The sequence below is a fragment of the Chiloscyllium plagiosum genome, chromosome 2, assembly GCF_004010195.1.
Source record: "Chiloscyllium plagiosum isolate BGI_BamShark_2017 chromosome 2, ASM401019v2, whole genome shotgun sequence".
Taxonomy (NCBI): Eukaryota; Metazoa; Chordata; class Chondrichthyes; order Orectolobiformes; family Hemiscylliidae; genus Chiloscyllium; species Chiloscyllium plagiosum.
Genome location: NC_057711.1, coordinates 138,624,443 through 138,645,729, shown reverse-complemented (window position 1 = coordinate 138,645,729; position 21,287 = coordinate 138,624,443). Strand labels below are relative to the sequence as shown.

At 41.6% G+C, this 21,287-nt stretch overlaps 1 protein-coding gene across 4 annotated transcripts in view; it reads left to right on the top strand.

The window, feature by feature from the left end:
• acer2 (alkaline ceramidase 2) overlaps positions 1 to 21,287 on the top strand; it is a 67,074-nt gene that overhangs the window by 4,075 nt on the left and 41,712 nt on the right. The window contains exons 1-4 of one of the 4 annotated variants that reach the window (XM_043719083.1): positions 597 to 1,180; positions 1,311 to 1,413; positions 6,278 to 6,392; positions 19,510 to 19,651. In XM_043719083.1, coding sequence (XP_043575018.1) covers positions 6,317 to 6,392; positions 19,510 to 19,651 — 218 coding nt within the window. In that variant the 5' untranslated portion in view covers positions 597 to 1,180; positions 1,311 to 1,413; positions 6,278 to 6,316. The other 3 variants (XM_043719095.1, XM_043719078.1, XM_043719072.1) reach the window with 3 other exon arrangements.

Here is a 21,287-nt window from a genome sequence, read left to right as displayed (position 1 = left end):
GTCCCCTTGACTTGTCCGGACTTGTCCGACCTGCCTAGCTCCTTTTCCACCTATCCACTCCACCCTCTCCTCCCTGACCTATCACCTTCATCTCCTCCCCCACTCACCCATTGTACTCTATGCTACTCTCTCCCCACCCCTACCCTCCCCTAGCTTATCTCTCCACGCTTCAGGCTCTCTGCCTTTATTCCTGATGAAGGGCTTTTGCCCGAAACGTTGAATTCGCTGCTCGTTGGATGCTGCCTGAATTGCTGTGCTCTTCCAGTACCACTGATCCAGAATCTGGTTTCCAGCATCTGCAGTTATTGTTTTTACCTCTTATTGGAGATAGTCATTCCCTGGCATTTATGTGGTGTGAATGTTACTTGCAACATGGGCTGTGGAGGTGATTGATAAACTGTACAGCCTGCCTGTCTTCTGTGGGTTATATCTGCACCTGAGTTTCTCTGGAGAAGGAGCATGCAGTGTGAAGTGGGCCACTGCAGGCCTTTCACAACCATTGGTTAGAAGAGGCACTGCTGCTCAGTATTCCTATCCACAATCACATTTTAATTTAACTTATGTGAATTTAATTTGAACATTTAGTTTTTGTGACTGTGCCCCTTTAAGGGGATGTCGCCTTTTGGTAACGTTAATTCTGTTCATTTGTAACAAATTTGCATCAAATCATAGGCAAACAAAAAACAATCCTATGTTCAAGTTCCATTTGTAGTTTGCAACTCACCACACCAGGTGTCATCCTAGTCCTCCTGTCTCAGTGCAGTCGCTTGTCCATTGCTCTGTGTGGAACCAAGGCTGGACGCCGGATTCCACCTGTAGGAGACTTTATGTAGATTTACTAAGGCCTTTCTGCTCAACACATCCGACAGTACTGTAAAAATATGTTTAAGACCTTAAGGTCTGTCCTTTGAAACTCGAAGATGCTGTTGTGCACACACTAACAACATCTACACAGTACCTAAACCAATGCAATCTCTTCATCATTCCCAGAACCACAAAACTGTACAACCCCTGACCTATGTTTTAATATTCCTTTCAACTTTTCGTATCTTTTTTAAAGAGGCCAGTTTTCCGAATTTAATGTCAGGATTTGACCTGTGCGTTCACACCGTGGCAATGCAATCACCTCGATTTCCAAAGATTGTCTCAAGCTGATTAAGTAAAGCAAAATGGTGTTGAGGTCAGTCGCGGAAGACAGCCAGAGGAGATTAACGCTGGGAGAAGGGGGGAACTGGTGAAGGCTCGTGTTTAATGCTAACATCAGAATGTTGTATCGTTCAACATCTGCAACAGTGTTTTGTCCCTTTTAGGGGCGTGGGGAGAGGAAGGAGGCAAGCAATTCCCGTCCCGACCCAGGAGCAGAGAGAGGCGACCCACTAGCCACGGGAGGCGAGCTGGTGACCCTGGGGGCTGGTGAGTAAAAGATCCGCCTGAGGCAATTCAAGGACAGACGCCAACCGGCGGTAGTGTGATTCGGATGGAAAGGAAACCCGGGCTCAGGAAACTTAAAAAAAAATAACTACTCTCACACGTTGGGACTGTCCTGAGTGACACTGCAGGAAAAGGAGAGAGCAAGCTCATTTCTGAGCCTGCCCTTGTGCATGGAGGAGCTGATGTAAACAGTGTCAAACTGCTGAAGCTGACTGAAAAAAAATAAGAGGGAAGGAGACAGGTCTTTTGAGATTTAACTGGAAACAAAGCTAGATTAATAAAGTCAAAACCATGAGCCAATTTTGGAACCAATTGCAGGCTGGCAGTTCTGAAGTGGACTGGTGTGAGGGGAATTACATGATTGTCTCAAACATTGCTGAATTTTACAACACGGTTTGTAACCATTTTTAGTTTCTTTTGAAAGCAGGGTTTGTTGTATTGTATTGAGGCGAAGTGTTGTTTTTTTAAAAAAATTCTAGGACATCGAAGTTGTTGCCGATCGAGCAGAAGTCGCTGTAAACTTTTCTGGGAGAGATAAGCGGTTGGAGCAGGAAATTAACTGGAGTGGAACCTCTTGTTGTTCCGGACCGTGAGGCAGTTAGTGCCACACATTGGGCTGCTCCAGACTGACCCAGACATTTGTGTAACAGGGCGAACCAGTGCAATCCTTTGCCCTGGGCATTCTGAAGCATGTCCACAGTTGCTGCCGTTTTGATGCTTTTAAAATCCGTTGCATTTTTACAGAATTAGTCACAGTATGCAACCCCCCCCCCCCCCATAGCCCAGAGTATGAATTGTTTTGCTTCGGTAAAGTCCGTGCGGATGTGTTTAGTGAAGCTCCCAGCAGCAGCACAACTCTTAGCATCTGTCTCTGCGTCTAAAACATTCCAGGTTATTATTTTAATTTTCCTATGCTAATACTGCCCTCCGATCCTTTTTTTTAAAAGCTTTATTTTCCAAAGTAATAAACTGCTACAATTTGAGTGAAATTCAGAGTTAAAGTCAGCAATATTATAGATGTTTCTATGCAGTATTGATACCCTTTAAGTTTTGATTCTGGGCAGTATTTCCAGGCTCTGTTTTCCCTAAAAAGTTAAAAATCACACAACACCAGGTTATAGTGCAACAGGTTTATGTGAAAGCACTAGCTTTCAGAGCGCCTCTCCTTCATCAGGTGGTTGTGGAGAATAAGACCATAAGACTCAGAAAGATTACAGTGTCATGCAATTGAAATTATATATTGAACAAACCTAGATTGTTGTTATGTCTTTTATCTTTTAGAATGGGTTGCAGGTTTTGGTTCATTAATGTGTAAATCCCAGAACTTATTTTAAGTCACCTTCTCGAGATAACTTAAGGTTTTATAACAAAACGTGACAGCTCAGACAATGCATTAAAGGTGTTAGGTCAGAGTCTATCTGTCCGTATCCCAATCATGAGTCAGACTGGTTCTATTCCCAAAGTGGAATTCACAAAATATTACATGTGTTGACGGCTGCAGATTGTGCATTTTTTGAACAAAATAGAATGTATCTGCAAATATAACTCTGCAACTACAAATTCACCCTATAGATGTGTGTGTGTGTGTGCGAGTGTGTGCATGAGAGAGAGTGAGTGTGTGCATGTGCGTGTGTGTGGGTGTGATGGAGTGTAAGCCTGTGAGAGGGTGTGTCGGGAGTGTTTGTATGTGTATGAGAATGAGTGTGTGTTTGAGAAAGAGTTTGTGTGAATGGGTGTGTGTGTGAGAGAGAGAGATTATACTGTAGTGGGGTCACCTGTAGTGTGGCATGTACCCAAGGTCCCGGTTGAGGCCATCCTCATGGGTACCTCAAGGCATCTCCGATCCACATCCTGAATTTCAGTGTGAGATTTGAACTTGCCTGGTCGTAGGGAATGCAACCTGAAAGTTTACTAGAGAGGGTTCAGATGGGATTTACCAGGATGTTGGATGGTTTAAGTTATAAAGAAAAGCTGGTTAGGGTGGGACTTTTTCACTGGAGTGTGGGAGGTTGAGAGGTGACCTTACAGAGGTTTGTAAAATCATGAGGGGTTTGGATAAGATTAATGGTAGGTGTCTTTTCCCTAGGATGGGGGATTTCAAGACTTGGGGTGGGGGGGGGGTGGCACATTTTTAAAGTGAGAGATTTGAAAAAGACACAAGGTACAGTTTTTTTTGACACAGAGAATGAGGTTCATGTGGAAATGACCTTCCTGAGGAAGTGGTGGATGCGGGCATATTTAAAACGTATTTGAGTATGTCCCTGAGTGGAAAGGTTTGGAGGGAGTTAGTTTAGTTTGGGATTATGTTCCGCATGGACTGGTTTGACTAAAGGATCTGTTTCCGTGCTGTATGACTGTATGACTTTTAAAGATTTCTAAAAGACTGAGGTGGGCAGACTGATGAAATGTTAACCGGGGGAAATTCTTTTGGGAGGCCAGAACCATGAAGTGGGAGTAAACTCTTAAAAGAAAGAGAGACCTGAGATCAAATTTTAATTTCCTGAATGTGCAATTGCTATAAAAAGTTATTAAAATTTGAAGTTATAAGAACAGGGGCATAGTGGATAGGAGTAAAGAGGTAACACTGGATTTATGCAAATCATTGGTTAAGTGACAGAGTTTGCAATCTTAAAAAAAATATAATATAGCATTAGGAGAAGCAGGGCCAAATAACCTATGACAAGTTTCCACTACTATAACAGCAAGCCTGCTGTTTGGGTACAGCTGAATCGAGCCACAATCTCCAAGTGTCATTATGTGTATATAATTCGGGTTGCATTTCTATAGGAAGGATGTTGTTAAATTTGGGAGGGTGCAGAAAAGATTATATGGGTGTTGCTGGGACTAGAGGGTATCAGTTATATGGAGAGGTTGAATGGACTGGGGATTTTTTTCCCTGCTGTTTGAGAGGTGGAGGTTTATAAAATTGTGAGGGCCATGGAAAGGATGAATAGTCAAGGGGGAGTCCAAGACTAGAGGTTTAAGATAAGAAAGGAAAGATATAAAAGGGACCTAAAGGGTAACTTATTTACACAGCGTGTCTATGGAACAAGCTGCCAGAGGAAGTGGTGGAGGCTGGTACAATTACAGCATTTAAAAGGCATCTGGATGGATATATGAATAGGAAGAGTTTAGAGGGATATGGTCAAATGTTGGCAAATGGGACTAGGTCAGGTTGGGATGTCTGGTTGGCACGGACGAGTGGACTGAAGGGTCTTTTTCCATGCTGTATGACTCCATGCTTCTATGACTCTATATGCTGCTGTCCATCAGTTCACCAATGTTGAGAAAGATCTGCCTTGCCAAATTGCTTCAGAACTCTTCATTATCTTAAACTGCACCATGCCATTTCCCTCTTGTGGAAAAGTTTATGCAAGAAAACTCTAAGTCTGTAATTTTGGCACATAGCTCCCTCAAGGGGAAAAGGAGGTGGGGGTTCAAGTTGTATAGTTCCCTGAGCAGACCATCCAAGACATTTGGTAGAGTGCCTTATCTCCAAAATTTTCAAACAAGCACAAAGGTAAAGCCAGGCTGGTGGTGAGATGGGTCCTGTCATCAGATCCTTCATAAGTACGCTGGAGTGTAAGTGCCACTGCTAACTGTCTTTGGAGCATCTGCAGTGGGAAAGAGATTGTTGCTCACCACATTCTGCAAAGTGCCTTTGTGAAGAAGATCTGGAAAGTGTTTTTTTTTGTCAAGATTTATCCTGGGTAGCTCAGTAACACAGGACTCTGTGCTCAGTGTGCTGATCCCAGGGGTGCACACTAAGTTAAACACTACTTATTGTTGCAGTACTGCCAACTCAGTGAAAGATGCTCTTTGGTTTGTCTGCAATGTCTCCAGTGCAAAAAGCTGTCTGTGATTGACTATTGCGGAACACCACACTTTAAGGTTCAGGAGAACATGCAAACAATACAATAAAGCTTGGGACAGCCACTGCAAAGTCTCAACTGGAAAAGGCCACAGCCGAAAAGTTTCTAGTCACAGCATAGTTAGGCTTCATAAAATGTACAAAACCCTTTGGACTATAACCACCAGAGAATGTTTGTCATAAAGTATATGTGTAAATTGTCAATATTTCATGTAATTGTAGGTTTAATGATATAGCTTGAGTGCTGTGTAATATACTGAAAGAAAGTGAACCTAATTGCTCACTGTGTAATATCAGATTCGAACTGTTATGCAATGTATTTTTTCATATTTTATGAATAAAATGTGCATTTTGACAAAAGAAGCTGAGGCTGACAATCTGTTTTTCTAAGGCCCTGCTATCAGCTGCAGCGGATGTATATTGTGGGTGTTACATTAGGATTACACACTGTTGAGGCACAATCCATTTATTTTGTCGGTGGGGAATGAGGGGGGGGTGTGTGTTGGGTATGGGGTGGGGGGGTGGTTGTGAACGAAGAATTTAGAACCAGTACATGGAGGTTCTTCATGCAGTGCTTGTCTTGCACAGGCAGTGATCTTTCGGGTTGTGAAATGCAGACAGAAACCTTGAACTGCATATAACACAAGTGGATGACATAATAAAGGACTTCTTGGTTTTAGTATCTGGATAAGTTAAACTAAGCGAAGTAGTACCAAATGTTGTATGAATTTGTTTGTCATTATATATACAATTATGTTGCTGAAAAATGTATTTTTTATGGGGAACTCTGAGATTTAGTCATTAGTACAATTTCTCATTGATATTATGTTCTTCATGACAGTCTTTCCTTTGGTAAGACTGTCTGATTGCTGCTTTTTGTTTGAAGACAATTGTTTTGTCGTAATGTCAATCATTTTGAGTTAATTGTGTTTGTATTATTTACATACCCTACATATTTTAACTTTTATTTTGCAGATCAGCAATGTTTTGTTTTTTGTGTTGCCACCTATATGCATGTACTTATTTCGACAATATGCAACATGTTTCAACAGTGGGATATATCTAATTTGGACTTTGCTTGTTGTTGTAGGTAAGTAGTATTGTTTCAGTTGTATTTTTCCTGGAAATTTTTTAAAAGGCTTGTAGCTGGTTGTTTAATGAGGTAATGAATGTGTGAACTTGGTATCTAGTTTCTGTATTGTTAACAGTTAAATACTTTACCTGGAAGAAAATTAATGTGATAAAATAACACTTCATCAAGCATTCTACTAAATAGTTAAAACCATCATGGCTATGGTGTTTGCACTTAGTTATTAAAATTATGCTGATATAGGTATACATTAAGACTTTTTAAAAATAGTTTCATTGTATTCTTTCCATGCATTATACTCTTGATTCCCAGTAGATTTACTTGTGAATGCTTCGTAACACCAGTTTTCTAATAAATGATTCTGTCCATCCACCCATCTATCCCATCCATCCATCCTTCCTTCCCTCCATCCATCTCTCCCTCGATCTACCCTTCCCCTCCGCCACCCCCATCTTCTAAACTAATCCATCGGAAATGCATAGAAAGGATACTCACACATTCCGACAAGTAATAATTGCCATTGATGCAAAGTGTCAATCCAGTGAGCATCTGGACAATGAAGACCTGGAAAGAGCCAGGTTTGCCCTAGTGTCTATGTTGTTTTCAGTTAAGACTTCAGTAGGTGTTTACCAATTATCCAGAATGCCTATGGACTGGTGAAATGAAAATTGCCAAGTCTTCTTGCTCTTAGTCTCTATTCAGCTATTCCTCGTGGAAATGCACCCGTGATTACCAACAATAATGCATGCTTACGTTTCTGTGCAATAAGTATCCAATAGCATTTTATAGGAACAAGGGGAGTGCTAAACAGGTAGTAGAAGGAAATTATGTAAAGAGTCCAAAGGTGCTTAAAGTGATAGGTTCTGAGAAGGTGTTTTTTTATATAGATTTGAATTTCTGTCAAGAGTCATTCTTTTTGTGACTGACTGCAGAAATATAGAAAGTGCAACTTACAAGATCAAAAGCATGATTGCAGCAAAGAGTAAATTGCAAAGTCAGATTTTATCTAAATGCCAGAGGAAATTGTGCATCTAATGTGTAACAGATATAGACATCCTTGAGTGACATGTGGATGGGATGAGCCTACATTGCAGCATTTTATTTGCAATAAGGTAATCGTAGGAATTTTGCTGGTTGGAGGGTTTTATAAAGTTGGTGTCATTTTATGTATAAAAGCAGGTTACAACAAACACTTAAATCAAATAGTGAGAGCTTTCTTGCTAATTCATATTTACTCCATCTGTATTATTTATTTGAATCTAAATAGGTTTGAACTGACATTTCAAACCCTGTTTACTTCTCAATAATATTTTCTCATAGAAATCAAATATATCTATATTTCTAACTGTTTGAATTTGATTTGTGCTAAACTAATACAGTGTAAATGTTGATTTTCAGCAGAGTCAGCAACACAAAAATGCCCAACTAACACTGGCTTCTCTTTGCATAAGTGCAGCAGTTGACTGTCTGATACGATAATGTTGCTTTGTATTGGTCACAAAAGCAGTCATAAGGATTCTAGTGACAGTGCTGCAGTATAAACAGTGCCCCGAAGCTGCATGCAATGGGCCAGAGATTCAACCAAAAAGTCTCATTTTTTGATGCAAAGATTTTAGGCTGCAAACACAAAAAAAAACAATTTTAACGAAGTAATCTGATATAGGTTGCTGCTTATCATAGGAGCAAACAGGCTCACTTTTCACCTTATATTTAGATTAGATTACTTACAGTGTGCAAACAGGCCCTTCGGCCCAACAAGTCCACACCGACCCTCCGAAGGTAGACAATGGTATCTTCATATTATAACGCGGTATGAATCTCCCCTCAATTATTTTCATCAGATGAGGAGTTTCTTGAGACTAACTAAACACATTTTACAGTTTGTTCATGAAATCCAACAAATAAGAGAGACCAGTTCCTTTGCTTTTGTTTAATTTGAACTCTTACAATTACAGACAATTGCAATTTATCCATAAGTGCTATGCCAGCAGATGACTTTACCTCTAATTTACTTTGAGATAAGTCCAGTTATAACATTCCTAATGCTACCATTACAGAGGCACCATAGATTTACTGTGCTATATATTCAGCAATATAACTCCTGGTGTATTTACTCACTGAGCTTTCTTTGGTTTTAATAGACTGCAGTTATGGTTCCATAACTTAAAGGATTAAGGCAAAGAAAGCATGTTGGAACAAATTTGTAGAGTTCAGCAAATGAGCACACACTGAAAACTAATGGATTTTTCCCATCACTCACTGGATGAGTGTTCAGTCAGGAAACTGGTTGTGTTATGGACTCAAAGAGCTGTACAATACAAAAAATTACTCTTTGGTACAACACATCCAGTCTGAACAAACATCCCAATATGACCTAGTCCCATTTGCCAGCATTTGGCTTATATCTCTCCAAACCCTTAGTATTCATAAACCCATCCAAATGTCTTTTAAATGTAACAATTGTACCAGCCCCCACCACTTCCTCTGGCTGCTTGTTCCATACATGCACCACCCTCTGCTTGAAAAAGATATTTCTCACGTTCTTTTTAAATCTTTCCCCTCTCACCTTTAACCTATGCCCTCTATTCTTGAATTTAATTGAATTTATTGTCAGGTGTACTGAGGCATAGTGAAAAGCTTTGTCTTCTTAGCAATACAGGCAGATCACAGAGTAAAGTAGCATATATAAGTAAATAATAGGTAAACAGCGGCAAAAACAAAAACACAGGTACAGGCGAATGTTAAGAGTTTGTGAGTCCATTCAGTATTCTAACAACAGTAGGGTAGAAACTGTTTCAAAACTGACTAGTGCATGTATTCAGGCTTCAGTACCTTCTCCCCGATGGTAGAGGTTGTAGAAAAACGTTGCCAGGGTGGGATAGATCTTTGAGAATGCTGGCAGCCTTTCCTTGACAGCGGGCCTGGTAGATGGATTCTGTGGATGGGAGGTTGGCCTTTGTGACTGTCCAGGCCAAGTTCACCAGACTGTGTAACCAACGCCCATCTTGAATGGTACAGGTGCTATACCAGGTAGTGATACCTGGCTCCCTCACCTCGGAAAAATACTTTGGCTTTTTTTCCTATCCATGCCTCCTCATGATTTTATAAACCTCTATAAGGTTACACCTCAGCCTCCAACCCTCCAGGGACAAAAGCCACAGTTTATTCAGCTTTTCCCTGTAACTCAAACCCTGGCAACATCCCTGCAAATCTTCTTTGCACCTTCTCAAATTTAACAACATCCTTCCTATAGAAGGACAACCAAAATTGTATGCAGTATTCAAACAGTGGCTTCACCAATGTCCTGTACAGCCACAACGTCCCAACTCCTGTACTCAGTGTTCTGACCAATGAAGGCAAGCGTTCCAAACCCATTGCTCATTGCCCTGTCTACCTGCGACTCCACTTTCAAGAAACTGTGCACCTATACCTTGAGGTTTCTTTTTTCAGCAACACCCCCATCCCCCCTCCCCCCAAGGCCCTACCATTAACTGTATAAATCTTTGGCTAGTTTGCCTTACCAAAATGCAACACCTTACATTTATCAAAGCTAACTCCATTTGCTATTCCTTGGATCATTGGCCCTTATGATCCAGATCCCTTTATAGTCTGAGCTAATCCTCATCACTGTCCACAATCTAGCTGCTTTATGACATGTCTATAGGTGGTCCATGCCTCATAGCCAAAAAGAAGTGATGTGAGGATCACTACCTTGAAGATGCTGATTTTTGCCTTGGGCCAAACCTCATGCTTGAATCACATGATTTTCAAATGTGATGTCGTTGGAGAGATTGTTTCAAAATAGCAGAACTTCTGAACTGAGTTGATAGGTTTATTGTGACTGTGGCTTCTTGAAGTTTGTGACCAATGGCAGGTTTGTACAAAACCACGACCTTTACCAGACATATGATAAGGCACAATGAACGCATGCTGCAAACAATATGCTATGATAGCTATGTTGCTATAAAGCAGAGGTAAATGGATTCAATAATGCATCACATCTTAAAAAAGGTTCAAGTTCAGTTGATAATAACCAGTTGAAGGTTATGGGCACAAAGTCATGTCATATTCACTGTGCTGTATTATTGAATTTCTTGAACACATGTCTGCTTGTAGAGCTCTATTTCCTTATTTTTAAAATGGCATCATTTGGGACCCTAGTTTTATACTTTACCGAAGTCATTATGAATGCTGTGAATGACTAACAATGGGAGGAGAGTCATTTGATACAGCTACCGCTTTTATTGTGGACTGATAAGTATTCAATCAGAAGAATAGAGACCGATAAATTCTATTGCTGTGGTAGCAGCCATCTGCTCCCACAGTATGAAGAAGCTTAAAAGTAAATGGGTTTTAAATTGCTGTGATTTATTCATCTGAATGGTTTCACATGAGGAGGTTTCTGAGACCTTATGATGAAATCAGGCCAGTTGAAACTTTTATTGAAATAATAGTGAGCATGTGGTTTTGCCAAAATTGTCATTGGGTGCAATTATATCGCACTTGTGGTAACTTATGTCTGTTAGAATTCTTACCACAGTAAATTGTTCAGGCTCACAACATGTTTGGTTTTGAGATGCACATTTCACAAGAATATGTTGCACATATGTTTCTGGATATTTTAATTGCTAGAAGATCTGTAATATCCTTGAACAAAGTTCATAATCAGGTGTCACTGTCATGACACCGAATAAAAATAGAAACTGAAGTTGTGCAAAGATTGTGTACTAAAGTGAACATGGTTTCGAGATTTGTTCCAGCGCTCATGTTTAGTTGTAGGAGCATCATTCAATGTGAAAAGGAATCCCGTCCTAGAGGCTCTGTTTAATCTGAGGAAGAACTAACATCGGACTTATTAACATAAAATGATTTTGTAATGAAGAGATAGGAAAGCTGGCTGTTGTTTGAGCTAGATTATGTTGGTTATGACCTAGTTTTATAAGAACATGAGAAAAAGGAGATTGGGACCCTTTAAGGCTGCCCCACACTCAGCAAGATCTTTGCTGATCTGCCCCAGGGCTCAACTCCTCTTCCACTGCCACCTCAGCATAGCTGTCAAAAATCTATCTACTTATAATGTCTTAGAGATGTACAGCATGGAAACAGACCCTTTGGTCCAACTCGTCCATGCCAACCTGATATCCCAACCCAATCTAGCCCCCACCTGCCAGCACTTGGCCCATATCCCTCCAAACCCTTCCTATTCATATACCCATCCAGATGCCTTTTAAATGTTGCATTTGTACTAGCCTCTACTACTTCCTCTGTCAGCTTATTCTATACACGTACCACCCTCCTTCCCCTCTCACCCTAAACCTATGCCCTCTAGTTCTGGACTCCCCCACCCCAGTGAAAAGACTTTGTCTATTTATCCTATCGATGCCCCTCATGATTTTATAAACCTCTATAAGGTCACCCCTCAGTCTCCGACGCTCCAGGAAAAACAGCCCCAGCCTATTCAGCCTCTCCCTGTAGCTCAGATCTGGCAACATCCTTGTAAATCTTTTCTGAATCCTTTCAAGTTTCACAACATCCTTCCGATAGCAAGGAGACCAGAATTGCATGCAATATTCCAAAAGTGGTCTAACCAATGTCCTCTTCTTTATATACTTTCAGTGACCTCGCATCCACATCTCTCGGGGTAAAGAATTTTAGACATTTACTAGCCTCTGATAGAAGAAATTCTTTTTCCGTCTCAGTTTAAATGAGTGTCATCTTCTTTTGAAATTATGTCCCCGAATTCAAGATTCCCCCACTAGCAGAAACGTTCTCAACATCTACCCTGTCAAGCACCCCCAGAATCTTATGTGTTTCAATAAGATCACCTCTCATTCTTCTAAACTCTAATGAATAACGACTCAACTTGTTTAACCATTCTGGGTAAGGCATTCTTCTATCCCTCCATTCCCAGGAATGATCGTAATGATTTTGTTTTTGAACTGCACCTAGTTCCAGTCTACTCTTTTTTTAAATGTGGGGACAGAAACTGTTCACAGTACTTCAAATGTCACTTTGCCAACAGCATGTGCAATTGTAACAAGACTTTGTTGTTTTTCTAAAGTACAAAAACCTAATTGATTCGGGCAAAATTCTGTTTGCTGTCTTATTTACCTGCTGCTCCTGCGTAATAAACACCCAGGTACCTGGGCTGCACGGTGGCACAGTGGTTAGCACTGCTGCCTCACAGAGCCAGAGACCTGGGTTCAATTCCTGCCTTAGGCAACTGTCTGTGAGGAGTTTACACATTCTGCGTGGGTGTGCTCCAGTTTCCTCCCACAGTCCAAAGATGTGCTAAATTGTTAGTTGAAGGGGTAACTGTAGGGGAATGGGTCTGGGTGGGTTGCTCTTCAGAGGGTTGGTGTGGCCTTGTTGGGCCGAAGGGCCTGTTTCCACACTAAGTAATCTAATCTAATACCTTTGCAGTACACTTGTTTGGAGTCTTTCTCCATTTAAATAGCTGTCTACTTTCGATTCTTCCTATCAATGCACAATCCATTAGCCAAGTTTTTTCCCACTCCCTCAATCTCTCTATATCCATTTGCAGATTCCTGATTTTCTTATTGTGGTATGCCATCCCACAGTACCTGCTACCTCTGTTCCAATATCGCAGATATAATACAAAAATGACTTCAGTAAATTTCTGTCAGATTTCTGCTTGGTTTTGCTTCACTAATTGGAAGTCATTGCTCCGTTTTATAGAATGGGAAAGTGGTTTGATGCCCAGAATTGGAAAAACAACATGCACTTATATAGCTCAGTTAGATACATCAAAATGACTGAAAGTATTTCATAACAATGAAAGACATCTTCAATGTAGTCACTGTAATTGAGGAATTTTTTATGTACAGCAAGGTCTGACAAGCAAAGATGAAGTGACAATAGCTCTTTTAATGGTGTTCGTTGAAGGATTAATGTTTGACAAGACATTGGGAGAATTCAGTACTTTTTTCAGGGTATCTGCATACATACCTGAAAGAACAGGCAGAAGCATTGAGAGTGCACAGTCATATAGTGTAGGATTAGAGTGTCAGGTTTTGTGCTCAGTCCCCTGGAGAGGGATTTGAATGCACACACTGACAGACAACAGTATTTTACTGTTTACTGGGTGGCTCGGTGGCTCAGTGGTTAGCACTGCTAGGGACCTGGGTTCGATTCCAGCCTCGGGTGACTGTGACAGACATTCTCCCCGTGTCTCTGTGGGTTTCCTCCAGGTGCTCCGGTTTCCTCCCACAATCCAAAGATGTGCAGGTTAGGTGAATTGGTCATGCTAAATTGCCTATAGAGTTAGGTGTATTAGTTAGGGGAATGGGTCTGGGTGGGTTACTCTTCGGAGGGTCGGTGTGGACTAGTTGGGCCGAAGGGCCTGTTTCCACACTGTAGGGAATCTAATCTAATCTTACTCCACCAAGGCCGTTATTAAATACAAATATTAACACATAAATGGCATTTATCTTAAGTTTCAAAGGCCTGTTATCACTTGGTCTAATTTTATTTGCATTATAATAACTGAAAGCAACCTAATTTTATTTTCCTAAACTACCAGCTAATACTAAATTATATGCAGAGCTCTTACCCAGGCAAATCATTCTTTCGCAAAAGATAAAACAATGAACAAACAAGTACTGGAAATGTAATAAGAGTAGGAAAAGCTAATAATATGGAATACACCTCTTGAAAAGAAAAAGTTAATGTTTTATATATTGAAACAATTTCTTTTTGCTCCCTTCTTTTATCTTGATCTTCTCCACAAAAAAAGCATCACTTTCCTCCGTTTCTCAGTTCTGACATGGGAAGGGACATTTTGGATGTAGGTTTGCTCGCAGAGCTGGGAGGTTCATTTTCAGACATTTCGTCACCATACTAGGTAACATTGTCAGTGAGCCTCTGGATGATGCTTCGTCCGGAGGCCCACTGAAGATGTTCCCTAGTATAGTGACGAAACGTTTGAAAATGAACCTTCCAGCTCAGAGAGCAAACCTACATCCAGAACCTCCACCTGAGCTGCAGATCTTCTCAAAACTCATGAAGGGTCATTATTTTGAAATGGCATTCCTGGTAAGGAGTTTCCCAACCAGGAATGCCTATCAAAAACTCAGGTTCACAATCCCCATGACCTGCTGCGAAATAAAAAAATTGAAAACCTGTCTTTTCTCTTTCTACCTGCTAACTAGTTAAGTATATTGATGTACTCATCATGTTGTTTAAACCAACCGTGCAACTAGTGCACTACATTCATTTTAAATTGGTTATGGATATTCCTGATCATCAAGTATACAATTTTTGACATTCAGTTAAATGATTGAGAATATTGCTTGCTGGTGCAGAATGTAACATTAACAGGGGCAAAACGTTGAAGTAGAATAGACACTTGATGAATGCTTGACAAAATGTTGACGCTGAGGAAGGGTCACTCAACCCGAAGAAGGGTTCCTGAAGAAGGGCTCATGCCCGAAACGTCGATTCTCCTGCTCCTTGGATGCAGCCTGACCTGCTGCACTTTTCCAGCAACACATTTTCAGCTCACTCAACCCGAAGTAATAATCCAGATTTCTCTCCACAGATGCTGCCAGACCTGGTGAGCTTTTCCAGCAATTTATGAACAAAGAATGAAGAAGCTTACAACACAGGAGCAGGCCCTTCAGCCCAGCAAGCCTCCACCGATCCAGATCCTCTATCTAAACCTGCCGCTTATTTTCTAAGGATCTGTATCCCTCTGTTCCCTGCCCATTCATTTATCTGTCTAGATACATATTAAATGACGCTATTGTTCCCACCTCTAACACCTCCACTGGCAATGCGTTATAGGCATCCATCACCCTCTGCGTGAAGAATCTCCCATGCATATCTCTGCTAAACTTTTCCCCTCTCACTTTGAACTTGTGACCCCGAGTAATTGAGACCTCCACTCTGGGAAAAACTTTCTTGCTATCCACCCTGTCTACACCTCTCATGATTTTGTAGGCTTCAATCAGGTCCCCCCTCAACCTCCTTCTTTCCGATGAAAATAATCCTAATCTACTTAACCACTCCTCATAGCTAGCACCCTCCATACCAGGCAACATCTTGGTGACCTCCTCTGCACCCCCTCCAAAGCATCCACATCCTTTTGGTAATGTGGCGACCAGAATTGTACGCAGTATTCCAAATGTGGCCAAACCAAAGTCCTATACAGCTGTAACATGACCTGCCAACTCTTGTACTCAATACCCCGTCCGATGAAGGAAAGCATGCTGTTGCCTTCTTGACCACTTTACTGACCTGCATTGTCATCTTCAGGGAATAATGGACCCGAGCACCCAGATCTCTCTGTACATCAATTTTCCTCAGTACCTTTCCATTTACTGTATAGTTCGCTCTTGAATTGCATCTTCCAAAATGCATCACCTCGCATTTGTCTGGATGAACTCCATCTACCATTTTTCTGCCCAACTCTCCAATCTATCTATATTCTGCTGCATTCTTTGACAATCCCCTTCAATATCTGCTACTCCTCCAATCTTAGGATCATCTGCAAACTTGCAAATGAGGCAACCTACACCTTCCTCCAAATCATTTATGTATATCACAAACAACAGTGGTCCCAGCACAGAGCCCTGTGGAACACCACCAGTCACAGGTCTCCATTTTGAGAAGCTCCCTTCCACTACTACTTTCTGTCTCCTGTTGCCCAACCAGTTCTCTATCCATCTAGCTCGTACACCCTGGACCCCATCAGCCCATCATGGGGATCCTTATCAAGCGCCTTCCTAAAGTCCATGTATATCACAACTGCATCCCTTCAATTTTGTCACCTCTTCAAAGAATTCTATTAGGTTTGTAAGACATGACCTTCTCTGCACAAAACATGCTGCCTAACATGCTGTGGGCGGTATGGTGGCACAGTGGTTAGCACTGCTGCCTCACAGCGCCAAAGACCCGGGTTCAATTCCTGCCTCAGGCAACTGTCTGTGTGGAGTTTGCACATTCTCCCCATGTCTGTGTGGGTTTCCTCCAGGTGCTCCAGTTTCCTTCCACAGTCCAAAGATGTGCAGGCCAGGTGAATTGGCCATGTTAACTTGCCCATAGTGTTAGGTGAAGGAGTGAATTTAGGGGAATGGGTCTTCGGAGGATCGGTGTGGACTTGTTGGGTCGAAGGGCCTGTTTCCACACTGTAAGTAATCTAATCTAATCTATCACTGATAAGCTCATTTTCTTCAAAATGGGTATATAATCCTATCCCTCAGTATCTTGTCCAGTAGCTTCCCTACCACTGATGTCAGGCTCACAGGTCTGTAATTACCTGGATTATCCTTGCTTAAACAAGGGGACAACATTAGCAATTTTCCAGTCCCCTGGGACCTCCCCTGTTTTCAAGGATGTTGCAAAGATATCTGTTAAAGCCCAGCTATTTCCTCTCTCGCTTCTCTCAGTAACTTGGGATAGATCTATTCTGGAACTGGGGTCTTGTCCACCTTAATGCCTTTTAGAATACCTAACACTTCCTCCCTCTTTATGCCGACTTGACCCAGAGTAATCATGTTCCTCTCTTCGGTGAATACCAATGCCAAGTACTCATTAAGAACCTCACCCATTTTCTCTGACTCCATGGATATCTTTCCTTCTTTATTCTTGAGTGGGCCAACCCTTTCCCTCGTTACCCTCTTTCTCCTTTTATACAAATAAAAGGCTTTGGAGTATTCCTTAACTCTGCTCGCTAAGGATATCTCATGACCTCTTTTAACCCTCTTAATTCCTCATTTCAGATTGGTGCACATTCCCGATATTCTTCCAAAGCTTCGTCTGTCTTCAGTCCCTTAGACCTTATGTACGCATCCTTTTTCCTCTTAGCTAGCCTCACAATTTCACCGGTCATCCATGGTTCCCTAATCTTGCCATTTCTATCCCTCATTTTCACAGGAACATATCTCTCCTGCACTCTAAGCAAGCTCTCTGTAAAACCTTCCCACATATCGAATGGGGATTTCCCTTCAAACAGCTGCTACCAATCTACATTCCCCAGCCCCCACCGAATTTTGGTATAGTTGGCCTTTCCCCAATTTAGCTCTTCCTTTAGGACCCCTCTCACCTTTGTCCATGAGTATCCGAAAACTTATGGAATTGTGAGCATTATTCCCAAAGTAATCCCCCACTGAAACTTCAATCACCTGGCCGGGCTCATTTCCCAACAGCAGGTCCAGTGTGGCCCCTTCCCAAGTTGGACCATTTCCATACTGCTCTAGAAAACCCTCCTGGATGTTCCTTACAAATTCTGCTCCATCAAGACCTCTAACACTGAGTGAATCCCAGTCAATGTTGGGAAAATTAAAATCTCCTATCACCACCACCCTGTTTTTGTTTCTGATTGACAGCATCCACAGATCTTTTGGTTTTTAAAATGTTAAAGTTTTTTGTCTGCCATTCATCAAGACTAGACATTGCCTGTACTCCCTCAGCTTACTCTGGAAGGGGAAGGTGTGTCAAACATTTGAACCACAAGCTAGCGATCTCAAGCTGCTACTTTGCAGTAAACACATGAGGATGCTGCTGTCAAGCTGAAAAGATGTTTTATCTGTCACGCAATTATGTAATGTGTTTTGAGTTTCAGTATCTTGTGATGCAAGGGATATTCTTTGACCACTTAAAATGGGCAGTATGCCAGTCGTACTTACTCAGTTCTTGTTTGCAAGCCTCAGAACATTACATCGATCATTAGATGTGATTCTGCTTTATGGCAACATTTATGAACTAATCTGAATGCTAAGAATTACACTGGGAACCAATTTAAGATTATCGGTCAGATTTTCAGTGTGAAGGATTTGTGCATGTGGAAAGCCACACATGTTAATACACAGGACCCTGTTTTATGTAGGCGGGCCAGTGGCAGAGGTTATGGGCTCTCATGCTGTCCCTGGCACATGGATCCTCTGTCACTGTAAACAAAGGGCTCATGGAGACTGTCGACCTCTGCATTTTCATGGCACCACCCTGACCATTCAGAGTCCATCTGCCTGGTCAGAGAAGTAAGATCGACAGGTCCAGCTGTATCTTGGTGTTAACCAATCAGCACCCTCTTAACAAAGAGAACAAAGAAAATTTCTTCTTATGTTGTATCAATTGGTGTCTCAACCTTCAAGTCAGTTCCTTGGATCCTAGTTCTGATGAGCTGGAAATGTGTTGCTGGAAAAGCGCAGCAGGTCAGGCAGCATCCAGTACCTCACTTTCTCCTCCTAGTTCTGATGAGTTCAAGATGAAAAGTTTTGTGTTTTCAGCTCCTTTTAGATAGGGGCAATATTTATTTAATTAAAGTATTTTCTTCAGTTCACGTCACAAATGGTGAGGCTTCAATTAAACCTTGAGGATTTGTGTTTAAAATTGACTCAATCATTGTAAGAATTGTCAAATGACTTGAAAGATGTCACTTTCAGGATATTTTATACTTCCAGCCTTATTATGAAATTAAATATGCTGCAAACATCTGATCAGTCCACGGGATTTTTGTCACATTTCTGTAATACTTAAAATGGGCAAACCAAATACGAGGCAATCAAATTTGTTTATTGCATACTGTAATTTGATTATTAATAAGGCACATTTACACACTTTTGTTATACTAAATTAAAGTATTAAATATACTATTTTACACAAATTTTCTGGATGTGAGATATCAACAGTCAGTGAACTTGGACTTAGATGATTGCAAGTCTCACTAGATTTGCTGTTTAAGGCTTGACGTCATCTGGTGCATTTTGATTAAATTGTAGCCTTGTAATTCACTCCTAGCTTTTAATTCTCTGCATGCTGTATGTGCCCAGCAGCATATCAAAATCAAATAAACGTCACTTTCCATTTGTTTCAAAGGACAAAATGCATGTTTTGAATCTCTCGTGCTCAGATGTGTGCACTTTTTCAAACCATTGACATGGGCACTTGAATCCCGAAGATTAATTAAGAGAATTTGGAAAAAGACCATGCTGTGTCTTCAAGAAAGCTCATTGGATGAGAGATGGGGTTGTTATTAGCATGTCTGAATTGCAGTCTTTCCAAACGATCATAGTACACAAACTAATAATGTACACCGTGCAGACAATTTATTGCTGCTTGTAACTAACCAAAATCCTGTTGATTCTGTGCCCAACAGGTATAGGTTCAGTTTATTTTCATGCAACTTTGAGTTTCATCGGTCAGATGTTAGATGAACTAGCAATCCTTTGGGTTCTAATGTGTGCGCTGGCTATGTGGTTCCCCAGACGGTATTTACCAAGGATTTTCCAACGAGACAGGTAAGGCTGGATACAAACGTATATACTCTATATGGTCAGCTAAAAGTCTCAAAAATAATTTCTTACATTGATGATCATCAGAAAAGTTTCGCTGTCTCTAGGATGTATTTCTTCATTCAAGAGCTAAATACTAGATACTGAGAATTTGAACCAAAAATGTTGAAAAGGGGCAGCAGATCAGTCTGTGAAGATCTAAACTATTTCTTTTTGGCTAAGTTTGAGTGGTGCTATGATTTTTTGACAAGTTTTTGTGATGAGGTTTAGTGAGTCCTCCCATTGTATCTTATCAAACATGCTGCTTTAATTACCTATCACACCCAAAGGCTTCTCTCATTCTAATTCTGACCCAATCTTATTAGATACTATTTCCGGACAACTCCCTGAACAATGGATATCCCAGAATTCACTGGCACCCCCTGCGCTCATGCCATCTTTAAAAGCAGGTTGTGCAAGTCAGGCAAACACTGTCAGTCCAGACCTGTCCTGCATGGTTCCTGACATTTGCCCTGGACTTGGCAGAAAGGGAGTAATTGGCACCTGGCTGTGTGGATAAGGGATCTGGAAGTCCTGTTTGATGGGCTGGTGAACAAGCAGGACTTCCTGTTTCCCTAGGATCAGAGGAGTGGAGGCCAATATACCAGACCATGCCAACTTGGCCTGACGTTGCCATCCAGGTCAGTGTGGTCTCAGCATTCTAGAGGTATACCCAACACTCGAAGAAGAAGGTCAATGACCTTCTCCATTCCGCCAGCATTCCATCACCACTCTGGTACCTCACACTCACTCCATCCCAGCTCCTGTAATCACCTCTCACCAAGGCTGATGCTCTATCACTCCCACAATTGCCTGCAATACTGTCACCCACCCCACCGCCATGAATCACACATGCCCTTGGCACTGCCCAATCACTGGTTCGGGACACCTCCTGACCAAAAGTCAATATGCTTCTCCACTCTGCTTGGATGACCGCCAACATCTTCTCTTGGAGGCTTCACACTCGTTCTATCTCTGCTAACTGTGCCCACTTCCCACCAAGGTTCATGCTGTACCACTCTCAGTATTGCCTACAGCACCTTCCCTCACTCAATCTCACCCACCACTATTCCCAATGGTGTTAACCCTGCATGCCCTTGACACTGTCTACTCACTCACTTAGTACACGACCTCACCTGGAGTAAAAATAATATCTCTGCCACCCACTTACATCTCCCGTCAAACCTGCCTCTGTCTCCCATTCCATGAGGAAAGTAGCACTATAGAGCAGAAAGAGTCAAGATGTAGTGGGCTTCCTGACATTCAGCTCATCATTCCTTATGATGAGAGCATCCTAACACTGACCTCTATAAGTGGCTGACCCACTATGTCCAAGCTCCTGGACTGGTAACAGAGATTGCCCTTGAGTAACAGTGCCAGGACCAAATGAGCGAAGGCTATCCCTCTTGACATGACTGGGGCTTGCTGACAACCATGATAAGATTCCTGGTTTTGTATCTGTTCTAAATGACAAGGCAAAGCAGCAGAAATATGAACCTCTTACCTCTGGCTGAGGAGGGAGCAAAACACAAAATGGTAAGGCAAAGTAGGGAAACACTGAGCATCCAGGTATGATTAGAGTAAGTGAGTAATATGACAGTGA